Source organism: Apaloderma vittatum, unplaced genomic scaffold (genome assembly GCF_000703405.1).
Source record: "Apaloderma vittatum isolate BGI_N311 unplaced genomic scaffold, ASM70340v1 scaffold4695, whole genome shotgun sequence".
Lineage (NCBI taxonomy): Eukaryota > Metazoa > Chordata > Aves > Trogoniformes > Trogonidae > Apaloderma > Apaloderma vittatum.
In genome coordinates this window covers 55,021-78,824 of record NW_009718721.1, presented here as the reverse complement: position 1 = coordinate 78,824, position 23,804 = coordinate 55,021, and the positions used below count along the sequence as shown (strand labels likewise).

The following is a 23,804-nucleotide window of genomic DNA, read 5'->3' as shown; positions in this document are numbered from 1 at the left end:
TTTATCAAAGAAACCCTATGCTGGGATATGGCTCTCAAATGCTGTCCTCTGCATGGCAGATCATGGCATCAGCAATGCTTTAGGAGGGTCTAAATATGCAGTTTCTTTGTAATTTGTCTTTGTGATTTTTGTCCTAAAAACACTAAGCATATCTTAAATGCTTTGTTTAGCGGATGCTTTTTTTTCTAATTTTGTACTGATAAATGTAGAATTCTGAAAAGTAATTTATTCAAAGAAACAGGCTTTACTTTTGTTCTTGCCATGCCATTGCATAAGACAGTATTACATAAGACAGTATAGAAATTAAAATTGTCTATGTTTTCCACATTTTTCTACAATTACAAAACAGATTGTTCAAAGATTTTTTTAAAAATTTGCATTTAACAGAAATATAGGGAAATAGATATCTTTTTGTCTTTGTTCTGTTGCTTCTTTGTCTCTCATTAAAATGGACTATGAAAAGACCTCTACAGAACTTCCTAACTAATGATACAATGAAGTTATCTTAAAATGTAAGCTATAAAATAATCAATATATAGTTCCAGAAAAATAAAGCAGCTTGTTCACTAACCTACATCATGGGTTGTTTTTTGAAGGGTGCAGTTCTTCTCCTTGGTTGGGGAATGTTAGCCGATTTCTATAGTCAAATCAAAAAGTCGGTAACAGAATTAACAGAACTTCTACTGCTTTTGACAAATACATTATTTGTGACCAATTAAATTTAAGTAGGCTTTGTAAAATGCCTGAAGATTTAATGCTGTTAATATATATATTATATGTGTGTATGTTAATACCTCTCTGTGGAGGCAACAGCAAGAAACTGTAGTTTTCTGCTAGTGGAATTGGAGAGCACATTCCCTACTCTGGCACAGTCAACACTTTTTATTTTTCTGACTGAGTCTGATTAAAGCTCAACTCAAATATAGTGATCACAGAAAGAATGGATAGAATTTTTCTGTGTTAGAAACATTTATCAGATAAATCTATTTAGTACGTAATACATGGTATAGGTCTACTGTGGAAAGACTTTCCAACTAATGTCTACAACATTTAACTTACATCATTGAGAAGCCAGGGAATATCATTAGCTCCACCCCTTCCTCCCCTCCCCACCCTGTCCCGGAGCCTCCTGGGCTTCCAGGAGTCAGAGGTAAGATAATTTTTCTCTATTTTCTTCTTAAAAAGTTAATTCATTACTTGGCAATTTATATGTGTTTATTGCAAAAAAAAAACAATCTAAGAAGATTTTGTGCATCATTGTTCAGTCAAAATTTGTTTGCATGCTGTAATCTACAGATAAAAATGTATGAGCTTGTTGTTTTGATAAACTGTAGCTAGTGTTGCATATAATACATGCCTCAATTTATTTTGAAAGGTAAATACAGGCAGACCACAGAAAATACAGATTCAGTCATAGATGCTCATCTGACTTTGCAGAGATGATATCTTTATACTAGTGCATTGAGAAAACTTCATTTGGGAATTGTGGAGGAAGTGCTCTGTGTGATGTTATTGTTAGAATCAGTCCCCAGGCGAAGAGACACTTTTTGCTTAGTGCAGATCAGCCCTGTCACTGCTCTACAGAGAGCCAGACCACTGCTTAGGAGAAAGCCTTAGAAGCATTCAGAAAGGGAATGGACCCTTCTGCAGACCAAAGGGAGCAGTAAAATGAGTTAATGCTGTGGAAGGGGTATTAGGTATCATCACTGGAGCCCTACACCAGTTCCTACCAGGGGTGTGTAGATTTCCTGCAGCCTGCTTTGAAGCCTGTCCTGCCAGCCACCATCAGAAGTACAATACTGGGTTTGGCCAAAAAGGCAAGAAGCTGAGAGACTACTTCTAAATTTAGAGAGGTGGGTTTTCCCCAGGCCATACAGATGCATTTCTTGATCCTCCTTCAACTGTTACTTATTTACAAAAAGTAGGGCAGCCTCCAGAGCCTTCAGAGTAGTTCTTGGCAAAGTGCTCAGAACCTGATAACAAGGGACTTTTCGTAGGTTGTGATACAACTGGGTTTGTGTCCTTACATTAAATCAGCTGGGGGGAGATGTTTGAAAAAGATCTTAAGCACTGGACTCTAGGAAGGACGAGTCTCTTTGGTCTGCCCTGATGGAGGCAGGCAGCCTGCTGCATGCTGAATATGATGGCGGGGCTGTTGCACTAGCACCTAACCTGAAGCCTGGGTGCACAAATTAGGAAGTTGCTGTATGGAAGTCATAGAGGAGATCATTTTACAAGACTGTCTTCAGAGCTTTCAGATTAAATGTAGAGAAATATTGATTCCTAGACTTAACTGTTTTCTCTCTTCTGTATTTCTGCATTAAACTGTACTTTCTGACTGAAGACGTTCTCGTAAATTTGGTTCTCCCTTGCTAGGATGTGGTTCCTCAGTGCAGATCCAACAGGAGCTGCAGTATCAGATTAAAGCCAGGCAAATCTGTTGTGGCTGAACGTATCCTGTCTAGATGAGCATTGCTAACCCTTTGAGATAGTCCTGAACCCAGATTGTTGGCCACTTCTCCAAACACAGTCCTATAGAACATCTTAGAGTGGGTCTCAGTAATCGTATTAACTAATCAGTTGAGTACTTACAGAATTAATAATTCTGTGAATATAAAATGCTGGATGACGTGGTGTGTTTTTTTGTTTTATAGAGGCTGACCTCATTCCTGAACTGAGGGAAACTGAAGAATATGAGGTATAGCATTCATTTATTTTTAAGAGAATATTTCAAATACATACATTTCAACTGAACAGATATTCTGTGAAAATCTGTAAAACTGTGCCACCAGCTGAATATATTATCTGCACTTACATATACATAAATATACATGCATATCCAGCCTTCTCTTTCAGCTATACTTCTCCCTAGATCAACCTGGAGACCCTTCAGCATTTAGTTCTCTGAGGCTGGAGATATATAGGGAAGTAAGGGATATCACAGGATAGGCCTAAAAATTTTTGAAAATGGAAAATCAGACTACTATCACCTCTGACACAACTGTTCATCTAACAGAATCAAAGCTGTTACCCAGTGTTGGGCTTTTTAGTTAGTTTAAAGAAAAAACATGGCTTGAGCTTGCTTATGATGGTCTTAGCATGTAGTAAACCAAGGTAATGGAGGAAGTACAGTTGTGCTCAAGAATGAGATACATGTGTGTCTGCTGTCAGTCTGCTCTCAGCTGAATTTGACTTATTCCAAAATTCTTGGAATACAGTTATTTCTCTGTTGATGTAGGCTACATATCTAGGTTATTACATTGCATCTGTCAGGACAGTGACTGCATGCCAGTGACCGTCAGCTGATTTTTCCTTGAACCAAGAAAGTTTAAAAGTGCAAACATTGCCCTACAGAAAGTAGGGCAATTTCCAGAAACAAGGGCCTGTCTGGGTCTGAAGACACACAGCCTAGGTGCTACTGTCCCTGCATTTTAGGAACTCGGCCCTTGGAATGAAATCCAAACCTGCGAGTCATATCTGAGGTACCTTACGTTATGTGAGTACACTAGAGGTTCCTGCTACAAAAACAGGACTGCAGGATGAAGTAGGGCTCTAGCCCAGTGGCTGTAGTCCTCACTGGTGCTACTGGATAATAGCTGACAACTCTCGTTTGCTGTTTATTCCTGTTAATTGTTCATTCAGCAGTGCTTCGATTTGGTCACTTCCTTTCAGAGGCAGTTGCTTCTACGTTCTCTCTGCTGTGCCCTGTTCACTTCAGTTCACTTCAGTGCAGGAGTGGGAGGTCTACTCTGCCTAAAAGGTGTTGGAAACTGAGGATTTCTTAGATTGCTGTGTCACAGTTTCCTGTCATCTGGGTGTTTTCTCTCAACATCATGCTTTTGAATAAGAGCAGGTGGGTATGGCCGCCACATCATGAAGCCAGACCTTCAACCAACAAAAAAGGAGTTGCAGCTGTGGTTTGTGATAGGCTCCATCCTGCTGGTGACTGAGGGCTTCAGAAACTGAAGGTGTCCCTCGATCTAGTTCACGGAGCTGTGCTCGGACACACTTGGTTCTGGTGCAGTTCTGGGTGGGGGCATGGCACAGAGCTGCGGGCACTGCTGTGTCCGGGTTAAAATGAAGATGCCTACTGAGCAAGCTGGACGCTTCCACATTATCTTTTTTTGGTTTGGGACAGGGAAATTTGAAGAGGGGACAAAAAGATTTGAACTTTGATCCCCAAGGACTACCTAAATCCTGATTGTAGTTAGGCATGTATTTTTTTTTTCTGGATCTGTCCTTTGAAGTCAGAAGTCTTAACCCAGATTTTTAGTGGAGTATCATTATTCGTGTTCAGCAAACAAAGACTCATAACAGGGACTAGGGGGTATTACTCACAATGCTTGTGAAACTGTTACAGTCATGCTGACCATCCTGAAATCTTCTTTTCCAGAAAACTCTGAAGATTCAGCAGATTTAAGGACAGGTCATAAATGTATTTTACAAATCGTGTTACTATGACAATTTGCTGTTAGTGCAAATCTAAGACATTCTGCTAGCAAAACAATTTTTTCATTGCAGATACATAGTGCATCTAAGATTACATTTTATTGGGAAAGATGTAAAGCTTTTGTAATAAATAAATACTGTGAGTATTTGCCTCTTGTGAGTTTTGCCTCTCACAGGGTAGAAGTGGCACAACATTTAAGAAGTTGTTGTGACACCAGATTTTCTTGTTTGTATTGCAAATAAGCAATATTTTCAAGAGAGGATACCTGTCTTTGCAGCTAACTGTTTTGCTTTTAGAACCAGGAGTCTTCTCAAGTGTTGTTTTGTTTTGCCTCTCTTGTTTCCATGGAGCCTGGAAAATGTATTGTTGCAGTTTTGATTTTCATCTGTATAATTTGTCTATAAACATTTTTAATTATCTTCGGCTATGGTATTTTTTCAAAGGATGAAGTTGATGAAAAGGAAACGGAGGTGGCTGGAGAAACTGCAGGGATTCCTAGCACTGACAGTACAGTAAATCAAATGAGGAAAGAATTCCATGTGACTACATCCAGCTACAGTAAAGAAAAAATGGAGACAAAACCCAGTGAAGCTAAAACAAATAGACTGTTAACAAGAGAAGAAGAATTGCATGGTAAGGATGATGTTTTCAAAGCAGTTTATTACCCTACTTCTCCGCCCGTTAGTGAAATGGCTGAAGAAGAGGAAGATACTGTTTTGGAAGCCCGAACAATTACTGGAATTCCTCCTCAACTTATTGATTCCACCAAAGGCATAGAAGAAGAATACATATACCTTTCTTCAGGCACTGAACCAACAAGAATAACCACTACTGGCCACAGTGATGAAGGTTTCTTATTGTCTCCTTTTAAACCTCATCAGGAATCAGATCGCTTTTCAGTTCTTACCACTTCTTCAGCACAACTGGTTACTGAGGAGACCTCCCAAGAAGACACCCTTCCTTCAGGAAGCCCAGATATAAGCATACACGATGTTGTTTCCCAAGGCTCCATTAAGTATGTTTCAGAAGGCGTAGCTCCCTCAAGCTCTGATGAGCCTCCAAAGCATCCTTCTTCCACTGATGGAGATTTATGGTTTCATAATGCTACAGATCTGACAACTCAATCTGTTGACACATCGGATAGCATGCAATTGTCCCAGACCAGTTACACTGATGCTTATGTAGAGGGATTAAAGCCAGCTACAGTGCCCTATTCCAGCAGCCCAGTGGCTTCACAAGACACTTCAGATGCGGATTTAGGATTGCCACATTATTCTACCTTTGCTTTCTCCTCTGCTGAATTATCACCTCACTCTATCTCTTCAAGCTCTGGAGAATATGGTTCTGCTTCTGCTGCCAGTGAGGTACTCTCTCAGACAACTCAACCAGTCTATAATGGTGAGATACCTCTTCAACCTTCCTACAGTAGTGAAGTGTTTCCTCTAGTCACCCCTTTATTGTTTGACTCTCAGATGCTCGACACTACCCCTGCTACATCAGATAGTGATGTGACCTTGCATGCCACACCTGTATTTCCCAGTGTTGATGTGTCATTTGAACCCACCCTGTCTTCCTATGATGATGTACCTTTGCTTACATTTTCCTCTGCTTCCTCCAGTAGTAAAATGTTTCACCGTTTGTATACAGTTTCTCAAATGTTTCCACAAAGTGCTACTCCAGCTGTTGCAAGTGATAAGGTGTCCCTGCATGCTTCTTTGACATTGGCAGAGGGTGATACATTAATACAGCCAAGTCTTGCTCAATATGCTGATGTGGTGTCACATCAGACTACTCGTGCTGCTTCAGAGACACTGATATTTGGTCATGATAGAACTCACATGTTTTCTCAAGTCGAACCATCCAGCAGTGATTTCAATATGCATGTACTGTCTACAATGTCTGAACTTCCTTATGCTTTGTCTAGTAATGTGGGCTCCCTCCAAAGCTTTACCGTTTCCTATGACTCCGCAGAATTTGTGCATGAATCTGTTGACGTATATCGTCAAGATCCTTTATTTAGCAGCTATAACAATGTACTGGTGCATAAACCTTCTTCTGTAATATCACAAGCTGATACTTTGCCGCAGCCTACGCGCTCTCTATCTAGTGATACGGATTGGTCTGAAGCATACTCTGGTAGTGAGTCCCTTTTGCCTGATACAGATACTCTGACAGTACTTAAGGTTTCTTCCTCTGATTCTGTAGATGAAATTGCATATGAATCATCTGGGTTTAGTGATGTTAATAACATGCTTCAAAAAGGTGATGTTGTATATGGAGATGAGAGAGAACTGAAAATTTCCTCTTCTTTAAGTGAAATGGCTTCCGATGCTGAAAGTAAAGTGATACCTGAACTTTCTACATCTGTTTCTAATAATGATATAATTAAGCAGAATACGTCTCTGCAAGAAAGCCCACTTCCTGTTTCTAGCACAAAGGGAATCCTTCCAGTCTCTCTTGCTTTTCCCACTACTAAGATATTTGATCATGATATTAGTAAACTTGCAGAAAATCACCTTTCTGTTCAGCCTTTGCATGTTACAACTCCAGCCTTTGATGACACTTTGCTTAAACCTGTGCTTAGCGCAAGCTCAGATCAAGCTCTCTCTGCCCCTGCTTATAGCAAAATGTTATCCTCGACTCAGCTGTACTTTTATGAGACCTCAGCTACATTAAATAACGAAACGTTACTGCAATCTTCCTTCCAGTCTTCTGGTGATGGCACTCTGCTTAACACGGCTGCAGCTGTGCCTAGTGATCCAATATTGGCTGAAAGCTCCAGGGTTCATAAAGATAGTTCTACATTTGACCAAATATTGCATCAAATGGTACCAGGTTCTGCTACAACTGAAGCCATGCTGCATTCTACATCTGCACCTTCCGTTGCTGATACGTTACCATACACTTTTAGTAAGCCCACAGCGTCACTTCAAGGTTTATCTGTGTCTTATGCAAGTGAGGAATATGTTTCATCCAGTTTGTTTTGTTATGCCTTCATTGTACAGTAACGATGTTTCGTTCCAGCTGACCAGTTTAGAAAACATAAATGCCTTTCATCCCCAAGCAGCGAATGCTATAACAACTCCATTCCTAACAGGTGATTCCACCTTGCCACATGTAGCTACTCCTGCAGACAGCCGTATCTCTTCAAGTGTTTTTGAAAGAAGTGAGGCTGCCAGTGTCTCTTCAAGTTCTACGCTTGGTTTTGATCCTGTTCGTGTGCCTGAAGCTGTTTCTCATTCTGACGTGCCCATTCATCACACTCTTCCTTTACTGAATGTACATGTTTCTGTTACAGCTGTTCCTCTCAAAAGTGAGATCCCTGTAACTTTGAGTAGGTTGCTGGTTCCTTCTAGAGAATCCTCTGGGTTGTCTCCTAGTATCATGTCCAGTACCGATTTGTGGCCTTCTGTAGTTGAGGATGACTACGATGAATATGACGATGGCTTCCCTGTGAGTAACTGTATCTCATGCGCTTCCCATAGAGAAGCTCAGGATATGGTAGTAGAGGAACAGAATCCAAAGGTAAATAAAAACAAGGATCAGAGTAACCTAATTATAAGCTCACATTCTGAGAAACTTGAAGAAGAAGAGAAAATTTCGACTGCTGCATCAGACAGTAAGATAAACCATGCCATGGACAGACATAATTATACATCTGAACCGACTTTGACAGCAAGTGTGATGCCTAAGAAGCACAACGACCCAACAGTTTTGGAGAACCACATTCAAAATCCTAGTGTCCCATTGCAAAACACGTCAGAGTCTAAGTCTTGGGCTGTTTTCACAAGTGATGAAGAAAGTGGTTCTGGCCAAGGTACCTCAGATAGCCTTAATGATAATGAAACTTCAACAGATTTCAGTTTTCCTGACCTTAATGAGAGAGACACTGAAGGGGCAGTTGAAGCAGGTAACTCAGAATTAACTCCTGGATCATCACAGTCATCAGCTTCATCTGTTACTAGCGATCACTCATCAGTGTTCAACATCTCTGAGGCAGGTTAGTTATGGATAAGTCTAATGAATACCATGGAAAGCTGTGAGGGGATACTTTTGTGCCGTAGAGCATGAGAAGGTTTATCTACGTTTAGTAAAAAGAGAACGTAACAGTGCCAGTGGGTGTCATAAAGGAAGCGTTGGGGAACAGGGGGTGCATGCTGAGCTGGCTCTCTTGTGAACGCTACTTCTGGCTACTTAAAATTGCCCCTGAAATGCTCTTCAGTAAGAAGAATCACGCTCAGCTTTTGGATAGAATGTGTACTGTCAGCAAAAGTTGGGTGGTGCATCGTCTAAAACCAGAATTTTTTTCAATGTTAATTGTTTAATTTTAGTTTTCAAGGTTTAAGAGGGAGATAAGTTCTCTATACGAAGACAAGTGCTGCCGTTATGGAAATACACCAGAGGAAGCCACACCTCTGCCAGAGGAAACATACTTCTAAGATTCTGGTTTTTAACTTGCCGCAGCACATTTCCTCCTTGTGTTTTGTTTTGTATTTCCTAAGATTTATTGAGCAAGGAAGATGTTTCAGTTGGATTCTGATTCATCTTAACTCATAAAAACATTCATTTTCATTTTTACTCTGTATGCCACCATCAGATTTCAGTGAGATGCAGAATTTTTGTGCCAGAATTGCATATTTCCAAAATACTTAGAGCCAGATTCTCCTCTATCTGTTTATATGTAGTGCTATTTTCCTATTTAGTCCTCATAAAAGTTCAGCGAGAGTATTTATGATCTGTGATTCCAAGGATAAGGTCAGAAGGCAAAACTGAACCTCACATAGATAAAAATCTGATAAATAAAAAAACATTTCCTTTGTATTTAAAAATGCAGTGTGGAAAACCTGAAGTGTTCAGACATATAATTTGGCTCTTGCTCGAATATTGAAAATGCAAGAATAAAGTCACAAACAGTCTGTGATGTTTGAAGAGAAAAAAAAAAACAAAGACAAAAATAAGGTTAAACTGGCATTTTAGAAAATAAATTGAATTTCTATTAAGTATTCACAGCATCTGCAGAGGGCAGTATCATTCAACTAAACCCACTAAGCGGTGGAATACACAAAGCATGGGGAATTTTCGGTCCAGTTCCACAGATACATGGTTAAATCACATGAGGTCATATTACTCACGAGCAACAGAATACTGATATGAAAAGATTGTAAAATTGGCAGTCTGTGTAGCAGGTGCTAGTAGAATGTGAAAAATAGAAAATAAGAAAATAGAAAACATACTGAAATTGTAACAAGGTAGGTGTTATAAAACTGAATAAGTGAATTAGTTGAGTAGGTAAGTAGTTGCCACATTTGGTAAAATGCATAGCATTTATTTAAAATCAGCAAAAGTAACGTCAATATTTCAAAATCTATGTTGTTAATGTGAATGAGTGTAACCATAAGAGATTGATAGTTTACATAATGGGTGCCATTGGAATTGTTACTAGTAGCAACTCAAAAAGGATTATACATTACCAGAGGAGGAGGAGAAATACAACAGACTTAGTCTTCTATATATTATTGAAAGACACTATAAAGTATCATTTTATGTACGTTATTTTTTCCAGTAAATGATGCCAAGTATTGTCGTTTAATAAACTGGAAATTCAATGTGAGCATGTCTAACATGGTCTCCTGTAAATCAAAGTCACCTATGCTTAATTCAGTTATAGAAAATGAAACAAAACAAAACGACTCTCAGCTGAGAATTTGTTTATACATACAGTGAATTCACCAGAAATTGATGAAATGTGACCACCACAAAAAAATCATTCCCACTCTTTGTAGTTTTTGATGCATAATTATGCTTGTTCTGAACTAGGGCTTTCTCCATAAGGCCTCTATAGCTGCCTAATCCTTTTGAGTTCAGTTGGAAAACTGTAAGACAAATTAATACAAAGAAATACGCAAAGGATCCAAACACATCAGCTATTAGGGAGCAAAAAATCTACCGTAGATAGGATTGCCTTTTCAGCTATCATCATTGGACCAATAGCCAAGTAGGCAAGAAACACCCCCTTTCAAGAGAAGCCTGCTCTTCATTCCCCATAGAAGTGGGAATCCTAATAAGATTTGGTCATGCAGGAACCCTGTCGTCATGCAGATAAGACTGGGCTTTACACTGTGAATTAGTCCAGGATTGGATAAGCAAGTATGCATGCTTCAGTGGGATCGTATTCTGATCTCTCATGTGTGCACATAGGTTTTTTTCTGAAGTCAAAGGAAAATACTGATTTTAGTCTACTCACCAGAAATTCGGGGACAGATTTTTCTGCAGCATCTTTTGCCTGCAATCACCAAGCTACAAGATTTAAAGTGTAATTTGAGTGTTTGAGTACTCTGAACTAAAACTGAGAAGATGTCTGCAAGATCAGAAGCCAGACCTTTTTTCATATAAAGCCCTGAAAGACCTTAAACTCAACAAAATGGAAGCAAGCAGAGAACTGCCTGAAAATCTGTATTGTGTGAAGCTGTTCATTTTTTTTGACGTCCTATTTAGAACATGTGATTTGTTGTCTTTTTTTTTCCCCCAGATCCAGCTCCATTCCTCCTCCCTTTTATCTGAAAGCTTCTTATTCATGTAGAATTGGTCTCTTGAAATCTCAGTGGAGTGCAGCTGATTTCTAGAGAGCAAAATTCTGCTGCCATAGAGAACAAGCATTGAATTAGGACTGTTCACAAAACCAGGAAACATTCTTAGAAAACCTAGGGGGTTAATTCTAAGAAGTGCAAAAGTGCTGATTTATGTGTTTCAACTCATATAGTGGTCACAGATCACTGTAAACTGCACAGATTGAAAAGAATTGATCATTTTGTGTCAAAATCACAACTTTAAAGTGTTTACTTCTTGAGGTATGACAAGAGTTAAAAGTGCGGGACTGGTCTTGCCCCCTATTGAGTTCCCTGATTTAATGAGATTTTAAAATATGTTGGCTTAATCTTCATACAGGTTCCTGTGCCCAAATATTTCTGTCAGCCGACATTACAAGGCTGACAGAAATGTGAAATCCAGACAATATCTAAGTAACAATTTGATCACCTGTAATGATGGAAGTAGGAAATATAATTCTAGCTACAGTATAGTTGAGGAAGGAAGTACTGCAGTTGGATTCAAAGGAAGGAGAATGTGTCTACAAGGCAAGTTACAGAATAAGTGATGTGTTAAAATACAGGAGGCTTGACTACAATACAGCAAGCACGTAGGAACTGTTTTAAGAAAACTTTCCTGTTAAACTATTAGCCAGAGAGGTGATTTGCATTATATGAGCGACAGTTTAGTATCAGAATGTTCTTTACAAATTCCAACTCAGTTGGAAATTCTTAACTCAGTTGGCTTTCAGCTAATAAACAGATGAAAATAAAAAACTTTCTTCTCCTATACTTTAACAACAATCTGCTATTCTTGCAAAGAAATATCTCCACTGCTGGAAGGCTGAGTCACATAAGCTTGAACACTTTACCCTCTTATCTGCTTATTTTCTGTAAGCTGGTTTGCAAATGTATAGACTATCTGCATTACGTAGTAAAAAATAGAGGTAAGTGATATTAAGTAGGCTCATTATAATACACATTCGCTCGTACTGTGCATTTCTCAGAATTTAAACATGGACTGTTTCAATTTTCTCTGACTGCAGAGGCAAGTAATAGTAGCCATGAGTCTCGTATCGGTCTAGCTGAGAGTCTGGAATCAGAGAAGAAGACAGTTATACCACTTGTGGTCGTATCAGCCCTGACTTTTATCTGTCTAGTGATTCTTGTGGGTATTCTCATATACTGGAGGTAAGTTGTTTTTTGGTTGTTGTTGGGGTTTTTTTTTCAGTTCTAAAGAGCTCTGATTTGAAAAATGTGATGGCGTTATTGAGTTGGTTTATGGGAGGGAGACTGGATCATGTCTCTCCTTGTCTCTTTGTATTTCTCCCATTGCTGCAGTGACATAAGGCTGACAAAACAAGGTGACTGCTCTCTGGAATGCTCAACTACGATTCTCTTTGGTTTCAAAGGGTTCAACCATTGTAAATTATTTCTTTCCATACTGAGAGATTTTAGTAAACAATTACCTGTGTTGATTAATGCCTGGAAGTCAAGAAGTGGCTTAACAGAGCATTGGGAAGAGCAGGAAAGAGAAGAAAAATAAATAGCATGGCATGGGTATAGTTCCTATCTTTCCAATCCTTTAACTGTTAAAAAAGATGGTTATCAATTTAGGATGAGAATGTATGGTCTTTAAGAGGACTATATGAATAAGCAATTGATATGTGGGAATGTGCTGACATTGTATGCAAGACAGAAATGAGATGATTTAATGTTACTATACTAATGTTTTAAGATTACTTACTGAGTAGCTCTGATAATGTTCTGTGATTAAAAAGTTTTTCTGCTTTGTGATTCTGCCAAACCAAAATTTGCCCCCCAACCTTTCAAGCCATTCATCAGGTAACTAAGGATGCATTTCATGTGCACACACATGCTCAGATTCCCTCATGGATGTGTTTCTCTGTGACTTGTTAGACTGGTAAAACAAGGCAAAGAAATCGGGCTAAAGACAAGTGACAACTGTAAGAGGTCATGATATCATAGTGAGGGCAAAAAGCCTGTATCTATACTATGAAATAAAACAGACCAGCTGCCATGGCACAGATCTCTTCCATACAGCTGAAGACTCTTCCCCCTTGTGGGGACAGAAGAGAGTGGCTGCATTCACGTCGCCTCCTGGGGGTGGTCTCTGCCCTGTGCTAACCTCAAACTGTGCCAAGCATTGAGTGAAATAGCGCCAGCCAGCCTGAGATACCAGGAATCTAGTTAATGGTTGTGTGGCAGTGCTCAAAACTCTGGCTCCGTTTCACTGATTCAAGGTACAGCCAGAGGGTCTTCTTAGAGACAGCTCTGTTTGTGCTGTCACATGCACAACCCTGACACCTTCTCGAGCACACAGGTTGCTAGAGAGGAAGCTGAATGGTGGTCCAGAAGGGGGAAATAAGTTGCAAAAACTTCCTCCCATGATGATTCTTGCTGTTCAGAAGGAACCTGCAGTGCTAATGTGTAAACTAGCAGCAAGAAACAGGACCTTGCTCTTCCAGGAGCTGCACAAACGTGGGGGAAGGCCAGCCCAAACATCTCACTGATGCTTCCAGAGCTTGCTACTTCTTTTTTTTCTTTTTTTCTTTTTCTTTCTTTTTTTTTGTCTTTTTGTCTTTTTCTTACTCGGCCTTGCTTAATTTACAACCTGTAAGTGGTGAAGAACCAGAAACAGAATACATGCTGTCCCTAACAGAGTAGGCTTAAGAAATTGCGTTCAAGCTTCTTTTGTTCCAGGCAAGCATGCTAGCGAGTCAGACAGCTGTGGCCGTGATTAAAGACACTTTGGAGCGATGAATTTTGAGAAAAAATTCTTCTTTCAGAAGAAGTAGTTAATTGCCATGAGAATTGCACAACTCATTTCTCATTTTACGTCTGGCTGGATAATTCTACTGTCTGTCACAGGATTTCCAGCTAACCACTTTCATATTGAGAACCTTTTCCTCTCCTTCATGTTATGCAACGTGAACATTCATATTCATCTCCCAAAGGGCTTCATCTCTGATGCTGAATAGTATTTGAAATCTCCTCTATTTGCCAAAAACACCATCGATTTTAAGACCCAGATTGTACAGTGCAGTCCTAGTAATCCTACACGTTACAAGCTTGTTTTTGTCGAATAACATTCTGCTCATTTTGTATTCTTTCTCTGGGAATGAACAATTCTGTAACATAGGTCTTTCAAAATAAAACAAAAATCCCGTTAGCAGTAATATCTTCTTGACTTGAATTTAATCTTTTCTGTATTTCTTGTGTACTACAAAATAAAATATGGAGCTCTTTTTTTGTTAATCCTCAAGAAAATTTTCTTGGCATTACGATAACAGCAGTAACATGTTTCTTATTTCAGAGGAATGAAGCATAAACAGTATGTATTGTAGGACTTTGTGGCCTTTTTCCCTTTGTGGACCTCTTTCTAAGGCCTGGGAAAAATCAAGAACATTAACTTCACTGCTGTGTTATTTTTTATTCAGCCTGGAAAATACTAGTGTAATTCTATAAGAATTTTTATGGTTAGATTTTGTTTATTTTGAAATAATTGATGTAAGATATCAATGTGGGGGTTTTATGTTGCCTTTTTTTTTTACAAAGGCCAATTATTTTCACTTATTGAGGTTCATAAAAAGTTTAGGTTTGAAAGAAGTTACTCGATATTCCTTTGGCAACAGTACTCATAAAATTGCATTACTATATCCTAGCTGGATATTTGAGTCAACAGTGCCTTGAGTTGTTTCTACTATTAGCTCCTAATTTGAATATGCAAAATGTGTGTTTAATATGCAAAAGATGCTTTACTTGGTTTAAAAACCAAATAACTACCAAGAGCAAAAAGTTCTAGTTTCTCAAGGCTAAAAAAGGCAAAATTATTTTGTTCTTCACTTGAATGACTTGTATCAGAATAATAATTCTGTACCATCTGTTGTTTGGGTTTTGGGTTGTTTTTTTTTACATGAAATTGTTAATCAGCACTTGAGGAAATTCCCCAATCTCTTCACTATCTCATTAGGCACAGTTTCAATCTTTCTGTGATAAAATATTCATTTCTCTGACAGGGGTGAAAACTTCTAATGGCAATATTTTCTAAAGATATTCTAATTGCCTGTAGGAAGAGACACAATTTTGCACTACTCTTGTTATGTGTACCAAATCTTTTGTAATTCAAGCAATTTTCAAGCAATGTCATTTTTTCTTTCATTTCTTCAGGATGATTAAGATTACAGTGGAGTAAACAAGATTCTTGTGCCTGTTTAATGGCCTTGTTGTCCAGATAGATATTTTTTACAGCTTTAGAAAGAATTTTCTGTCCAAACCTGGAGTCTATCCGTCTCTCTCAGTGTCTACATATTTGCCTGAGTCTTTGCAGCAGAGATGCAGCAGGGATGTTTGAATCTCCGTGCTCTGTTCTTTCCATTTCTGGATAGCTTCTTCATTCACATTTTGCTGAATTTACCGTATCTACTAGGGTGACTGAAATGGAAAGTTTCTCTGTGCCAGCGTGAGGATGCTGGAAATTGCTTATGCGTGTGTGTACTGCTGTGGAAGAGTTCATAGAAGTGATCAGTTAAAATAGACCTGATGAAATGATGTGTAGGAAGAAAAGGCTATTCGTGCAGATCAACTTTCATAATGGTTATCGTAAGAACAGCTTGGAAAATAGTAAAATGGTGACAGTTGCTGGGAGGAGTTGTACCGTTCAAGGTTCTTTCTCAACAAATACATGTGAATCTCACTAAGGGGCTAGCTCTGATAATGTGAACAGCAAACTGCTAGTGCAGTTCCAGCTACATTTGTATCTGTAGACATACTGACTATCACCTGTCGTGAAGTCTCCTAGAAGTTACATAACAGCAGTGCTTCAGGAATGGCCAACCCAATGACACACCAGGTAGTCATTTAAATTTTAACTTTGCCACCCTGTATCTTTGAAACACATCTGTCAGAACGTTCATTTTCTTATCCACAGTTTGAACTGATGCCTTGATTCCTCTGTTTAGGTTTATGGAAGCAGAGTTGAGAACCCTCTCTAAGGATAATTAAACTCGCATATGCAGAGACACACTAAAACCAGGTTTAAATTTACAAAGGCCACACGCACCCATCCATGAAGGAAAGACTTCTCAACCGTGTGACTTCAAATAATAAATAGGGGTGTTAATAAAATTTGAAAATGAAAATTCTAACTGACAAGCACTTAAAAATTAATTTGAACCATTTAAAAATTGAATTATTGGAATAATTGGGTCCACTGAGGATCCATTAGATCTTGAAATGATCAGAACCATTTAAAAAATAATTTTTAATACCATGTTTGAGAATACCCATTGGCAGATACCCTGCGAACACAGAAGACCTCTTGATTCACAAAGAAGTAATCGTGCCTCTTAAGACCATTCTGGGCGAGCAGCAGATGTGGAAACCCATCCTGCCATGGGTGCCTGGCTCCCGAGGCTCAGCTCCCTTCCTCAGCCAACGCGAGGGGTGAACACCCCGCACGCTCGCACAGCGCCAGGCTGTGTCGCTCACAGTCCCAGTCCAGCTCTGAGCTGTCCCTGCCCCAGACAAGAACTAGGCAGCATATATCCTCAGCCAAGGTGCCGGGCCTTGCACGCCAGAAAAATGGTGTCCTCTGGAGTCTGAGCTGTAGACTTGTCCCATGGAGCTCACACTGAGGTGTTCGTTCAGATCTACTCTCCCTCCTGTTAAACGTAAGGCTGCTGTGTGCCTTCCCATAGAGATACAGGCACTCTAATTAATTCAGTGGTTTAGCGCTGTCTCTGTGTATAAAGTGTGTGTTCAAAGAAGTGCAGTGTCTAAATTACAAATTACAGTTTTAGGTTGAAGATCTAAACGCTGTGATGAAAGGTGTAAATTAAATAATCAGGTTAATGTTGAGTGATGGGACCTTTGTCTGGAAGTTTGAAATAGTCATCGCTTTTTTCATTAACAACAAGTGATAATTAACAAGGCGTGGTTATTAACATTAGATTTAGTCATGAAGGCTTTCACTGCTGGTGCAGAAGCAGATGGAGTGCCTATTTATGAGTCTTATTGCAGGTGAAGTCAACTGCTATGAATTTATCTCCCAAATGTGTTAAGGGTGTAATTTATTTTCAGGCACAATTAACTTGTTAAAGATTAAAGATACAGTGGCTCAGTGAGGGACAGTGAATGTATGGCATATTATGAGGACATTTTAAGTACCACTTTAGACGTGAAAGCCTTGTGCTAATTAAATTCTTTTTAGCTCAATCTTTTCTCAAGCAAGGAAGTGACAAAACTCTGTTTGTCCATAAACTTTATGCATGATCATTGTTAATAAGCAGTAGGCATTTTAAGAATATTTCGGGGTGCTTTAGAGCTTTAATGTCAGGCTGATTGGCATAGTTGATTGGTGCTGGTGCATTCTCTGTGCCCAGCAGGCAGGGTGAGACTTCCCAAAATTGTTGAGTGATTTGAAGTACTTGGAATACTTGCCGACCTCTCACAGGCATTTCACAGACAGTTCTGAGACTAGTTTTTTAGTCTTATGTTACCATTGAGACAGCCTCTCACCTCAGCAGCTGTTGACTCTATGGGATGCTAGTTTTAGAGCCTCTTTAAAAATTAGAAAGGTGTTCCCATGCGCATCCTGAATGTGTCCTTGGTCTGCATGCAAAATTGCCACATTTAAGTAACACTATGTAGGTAACGAATACTCGTATTCCAGACATGTTCTGCAACGCCAAAGCACTTGTATGAAAGTCACAAATATGTTTTTAGAGGATTTTAGCTGAACTCCACATTTAGTTGTCTTGCACATCACCAGATCTACTTTGCATGCCACAGTTTCCCCTTTGATGTAGCTGCCTGCTTTATCTCGTGCTTCAAGAGAGTCTGCGTTGTACACAGATAAAAAATTCCCAACGCATTCCAAGAGTACGGGCATGTTTCCCAGAGGCTTAATTCACATAAGCTTACCAAAGTCTTTATCATCTACATTAATGGTTCTGGAAAGAATGACAACATCCACGTATTCCCTATCCATTTCTCAAAGTAGCTTCAAAATTTCTTTCTGATTATAACAATTATATAAGCAGTTTTATCAGTGCAATCATGCAGGAATAGTACAGAAGGAATTAAAATAACAGTGATTACACAAAACAGCAAATGATTATGCAATAGCTTCAGCCAACAGCTTTGAAGAAGCAGACTCTTGTAAATATAAAATGAGATTAATATTTTCCTGATGCATTTTTTTAATGTAATGATTAGTGAATAATATTTCAAATAGATTAAGTGACCCAGAGTAAAGATTGTTATTAGCATTTCTAATCATATGGAGATTTTTTAATTAAGGAGGCTTTGCAATGCTTAAACAGCAGCAGTTGGTTATTTAGTCCCTTGAATAGCTTGGACTCTTAACAGATGCTGTTCTTATTATCTTCACATCTGGATTACAGCATAGATAGAAATAACATTGTGGGTCATAGTTAAGGTTGATTCCATTGATATTCATGCTTCAGTGTTTTTGCAACAAAGCTAGCATCTCCTGGAGTTATAATTCCCCTGTTCCTGTCTGTCAGCTTCAGGGAGTCATTCAGGTTAAAGTGTCCCTCAGTGTAGTTATAAAGAAATCGTTTTGGCCCCCATCATAGTAGTTCCAGAGCCACCATTTCATCTGTTACAAGGCACATTGCCTTTCATTGCATTTCCATACCTGCAGTAGGATCTATCGTTGAATTACAAGAACTGATCTCATACGCTGCTCCATCTTCAGGCTCCCATAGTCACCTGAAAGGGAACAGTAATTATGTGTGCAAATTTGTATAAGCAAGGAAGACAGTGGCATTTTTTGATACTTGGAGTTGTGCAGCATCTACGTTAGCTCCTGAGTTCTTCTTTCAGCTTTCACTATGTCTGATGTGTGCTCTGTCTTCTGCCTCTGGTAAAGATGCATGAACTATGTATTATGCTGAAGTTAATGTCATATCCTCAAGTTGTATGCATAATTTGGTGGTGTGTTGGGGGAATATTTATATTATAGCAGTAGTATTTGACAGTTTGTGGAAACTGATTTTCAAAACTGTGATTTTCTTTCTTACTCAATAATGCCAGAATTCCAAAAGGTCTTAGGTAATATTTTATTTTTTGCAATATTTATTTATATTTCTTGCCCATCAGGAAATGTTTCCAGACTGCTCACTTTTATCTGGAAGATAATACATCACCTCGAGTGATCTCAGCTCCCCCAGCTCCGGTCTTCCCAGTCTCAGGTATTTTTTGTCAGCTGTTCTGTGGAGTGGTGTTTAGCTGTTGGAAGATGTGGCTTTATGTGTGTCCGTATTAATTCTTCACATATTGTAACAATTGTCAACCAGAGATTGTGACCCTCTTGTACTGATAAACACAGGTGCACTTGACATAGGCAGAGACCAGTGTTACTAATATTCTCTCCTGTAGGTAATAGAAGAGAAATCCCCTCACCTTGTCTGAAAAATAGGCTGTGCCTTCTACCCATTTCAGGTGTAGCCTCCCTAGAAGAGGCTGCCAGCGTAGCTCTCCGAGCTACACTAAAGAACTCTAGTTCACTATCACAAGGTAGAGGATTACACCAGCAACACGCTCTGCTGTGTTTCTGCCTTTGATTGAATTTGTCACCTGTGTGTAGAACATGACCTGTTCTTTTTACCAGCAGGACCAATATATGCCTCATCGATCTGCGTTTCGTTTGCAATTATGTTTTCTTTAGCTTAGATTTTACTAGCAGATTTACTACTGGTAAAGTTTTCGGTGAGCCTCTGATAAAAATGATATACAAGTGCAGAATATTATTAGCATCTTCTCCTACCATGTCTACCACAGTTTTTTGGAGAAACTTTGTATTTTCTTTCCTCCTTAAAGAGTAGCAGCAGAGCATGTGCAGCCCTGCAGCTTTTTCAATCTGAATGGAATTAAAAGTACCTTAAATAGATTAATTCTGCAGCAGTTCCCAAGCCACATTTTTTGCCCACGAGAAAAGGATATCGTATTCCACAAATAATGCTTTTGCAAACTGTGCTGTTACGCGGGGAGGTGAGTTCCCTTGGAATGACTAATGGCAACAAAATCAGGCCTTGTGTAAATAAGTAGCAAACACATTTAATTAAATAAATTCCAAACATTGGGCTTCTGTTCTAACTGAATTGTAGGCTTCTTGTACTAAGTGTTTCTTATATTGATGATTGCTATTATTAGGAGATGCATAATCTTTCCGTAAATGGTTAATAGGCAGGGATATAGCTTGATTTAGAAAAATGTCGTTATATATGAATGTCAAGTGACAATCGTTATGGGAAATCTCTACCCTTGCCCCCTGTCATTAACTGTATTGCAGTACAATTTTGTAATTTTCTCACAATTTTTCATGACCAGATTACCTCAGCGTTTCCCATTGTCATATGACAGAATTCCACGTACAGTTACTCTGGGTTCATAAAAAATGTATTTTGATGCTGGAGGTTTTCCTTCTGAAATACTGATAAACATTAACTAAAAGAGAAAAGTGTTTCAGAGTGACTGAAAGATACATAAAATATTTTATGGAAAAAGCTGCAAGCACTGAGGAAATATTTCTGGTTTATTTTGCGTGCAACAGATGTCAAATGAGCAGTTTTTGTATTTTCGATTGCATGAGGGTTTCAGCAGTGTAATTTTACAACAATTGAGACTAACTGCAGTATAATACTGGCAAAAAGCGTAGAGCAGGAAGAGCTCTAACTGCTGTGTTCAATTTCTTATTACGACTATGACTAAAAGCACACTCCACAGATCACATTATATATCAAGCTTTCCTTTTGTGTTGTTTCATTGGCAGAGACAGGAGAATTGCAGTTATTCACAGAAAATGCCCTGGCACTTCACAGCATGAGTCAAAGATGCATTCAGAACATATAATGAGTTAACAGGGTAATATTAGGAGCCACTATCAACCTTTAAGTAGTTTCAAGTGATACCTGCCATCCAAATATAAAATATATTCCTGGAGTCAGAAGTGATTGAATGGGGAGAGTTGCCCTGGTGAGGAAATAAAACAGTAATTGCATTAAACCCGAGAGCTCTTTCTCCCTTACTGGCCTAGCTCTTAGGGTCTTTTATCTTTCCTTCTGGTTTTGTGCATCATTTGCATGTCATTAGAATAAACACTTTGTGCCAGGTTTCATCTCCAAAATGTGAAGATAGTGTTACACATTTGTTGAGCTTCTCTTAGGCTTTACTGGATAAATTCACTTTTTGCATTCAGTTCCATTCATGTAAGTGGAAGACCACTCAATACAAATTAAATTCTTGGTAACTGAAAGCTAAAATTATTAGGTGGCCTAAATGCTGAACATCTGTTGATGTATGTAACAGGTCCTTGTTCAATGTTCTTGATGTTTCTTTCTCATGTCAAACAGTGATGAAATTACAAATTGTCAAATAAACATTTTTTTAATCCATGAAAGGCCTAAAAAAATGTATTTTTCAGAACTAAAACTACCTGAAATAATGTCATCCTTCAACAGGCAATTAGCCAAACAGGTGACTTTGTTTACATAGCGTATTTGTAGGAAAGAGAAGATTAAAAGTCCCAAGGGTTTGTTACATGATCGCTAATGAATATTCTGCACAAGAGTGTTTTTCTGTATTTGTATAAAGTAAAAAAAGGGATTTCCTGAAATATGAATGTCAGATGGAAAATGCAGACTCAAAATCAAGACTCAGAAGTTGAATGAATCCCATTTATTGGTTGAGAATTTAGATACTGTTTTTGTGGGTGTACAGAAAGTCTTAAACTTGCATCCTTCACTTAAAACTTGGAAGCATAAAGCCTGCTGTGAAAATTTGCACTCAGTACTCCCAGGATCAGACATAAAATTTTATCAATTGGTAATCATAGAACTATGGGGAAAGTGGGGGAAAATAATCCCTGTTCACTAATGCAGTAAAAACGAAAATTAATTGTTGTTTCCTTTGGATGCCAATGCAAACATGCAACACATCAGTTAAAATTACACCACTGGCGTAGTGCTGCTACACATTGGTAGGCTTGGGACTAGTCCGTGTGCTGTATCAGAGTCCCACGCAACACTAATCAGCACCCAGACGACTCTGCCTGATCATTCTTTCTTTCCCAGTCTTATTCAGAACTCTGCTGCTACCCTTTCCCTTTGGACATTTCTTAGCCAACTGCTAATCCTCCTAATTCCCCTTGACTTCACAGGGAGTTCTGAGTGCTCTTCAATTTGCAGACAAGCTCAGCATCTTGCAGAGTCAGCACTGTGATTTTAGGGGCGTAAAGGCAGAGCAAGACCTAGCAAGGCATTGGCTGCATCTTCTTTCTGATTAGTCATTTAGAATTACGTAAGGGCTAGGGGATGATTTTAGAAATGTTAATGGTGTTACAGAGTGTTTTTATTTTTTGTGGGAGTTGTATATCTGAAGTTCACGCCAAAAATTTTATTTCAGGATGTTGTGTGGATTGCCAACGTATAAACTTCTTTATATGTCACTGGCTTTTAATTCTTCATAAATATATTTTTTGTCTTTTCCCACTCCTAAGATGATGTTGGAGCAATTCCAATAAAGCATTTTCCAAAACATGTTGCAGATTTACATGCAAGTAATGGTTTTTCTGAAGAATTCGAGGTATGGCTCTATGATGTGATCTTTCTTCTTAGCACATACAAATAATGTTAAGTTTATATGCCTGGAAACAAAGAACTGGGCATTACATTCTGACTTGGGGACCAGTTTCATAAGTGCATGTAAATATGAGTACTGTGAGCCCAGTAGGGATTGTTTATGCATAAAGACTAGGGAGACCTGTAAAAGCTAACAGGACTGGGATGCAAATGGGAATGTTTATCACTGCGATAAAAAACTAAAGGACTGTCTAAATGAACTGTGCAAAGATAATGCAATCTGTGTGGTTTATGAGATGCAGTTGTAGATCTAAGTCTTTTCCAGCACTAATGCCAATTGGATTTTGCAGAAGCTACCCATGTTTGCTTGTTCCATTTACAGAGGAAAAAAAAATAGAAGTAATAATGAGCACACGTGGCAGGACATCTGATTAACAGGGGAGCTAATGTAATTTTCATATGTGGTAGTGAAAGCTTTACAGTTCCTTTCCTAAAGTACGTGGTTCATAAGAAGTATTGCAAAATTTTGAAACATATGCTCTCATCATATGATGTTACTATCACCATATGTAACTAAAGAACTTAATTGTTTTTCACATTCTTATGCATTACAAGCAATTTAAAGATAGATGTGTTCTAATTTATGTCACATAAAATAAACATTGTAAACCCAAACTCTGTAATTAAAACTGTGCCGTTGAAATTCTTGACAAATGATTTCTAACAAAATTGGTCAGTGGGGATGGAAACAAGTTTTTTCACTCATCTCTATTAATTTAAAATATGATTGTAACATTTTTGCTGCAAAAACAAAAATACTGAAAGTAGAAAAATTCACGGTTTTGCATCTTTTCGTTTTGTATTTCTTTCCCCAGCCAATATATGGTGATCTAATGGACCAAAAATTCCATGTCATTCGCCTTACCTTCTTCATCAGCATTTCTTATCCAATTCATATACCATTCAGGATATCTGTCTGGTTATGGGACCAAAATTGTAAATGTTCTGCGTGTGCGTGTACGCTGTCAGGACTAGGCTCCAGCTAGACTGGCTGCTTGTAAGAGCAAATGTTGTAGAACTGTGTGTAAAAGTCATCACAGAGTTCTTTCACCATTAGTGAGGACAGAAATACAGAAACCAAAT

The 23,804-nt window shown here is 38.6% G+C and overlaps 1 protein-coding gene across 1 annotated transcript in view; it reads left to right on the top strand.

Annotated features, from left to right (window-relative positions):
* The window catches only part of PTPRZ1 (protein tyrosine phosphatase, receptor-type, Z polypeptide 1), a gene marked incomplete at its 5' end in the record, with an annotated part of 98,063 nt that overhangs the window by 57,840 nt on the left and 16,419 nt on the right, over positions 1–23,804 (top strand). The window contains 6 exon segments of the mRNA XM_009870347.1: positions 2,655–2,698; positions 4,894–7,419; positions 7,421–8,450; positions 12,081–12,225; positions 19,183–19,274; positions 22,580–22,665. Of these exon segments, the coding sequence (XP_009868649.1) occupies positions 2,655–2,698; positions 4,894–7,419; positions 7,421–8,450; positions 12,081–12,225; positions 19,183–19,274; positions 22,580–22,665 (3,923 nt within the window).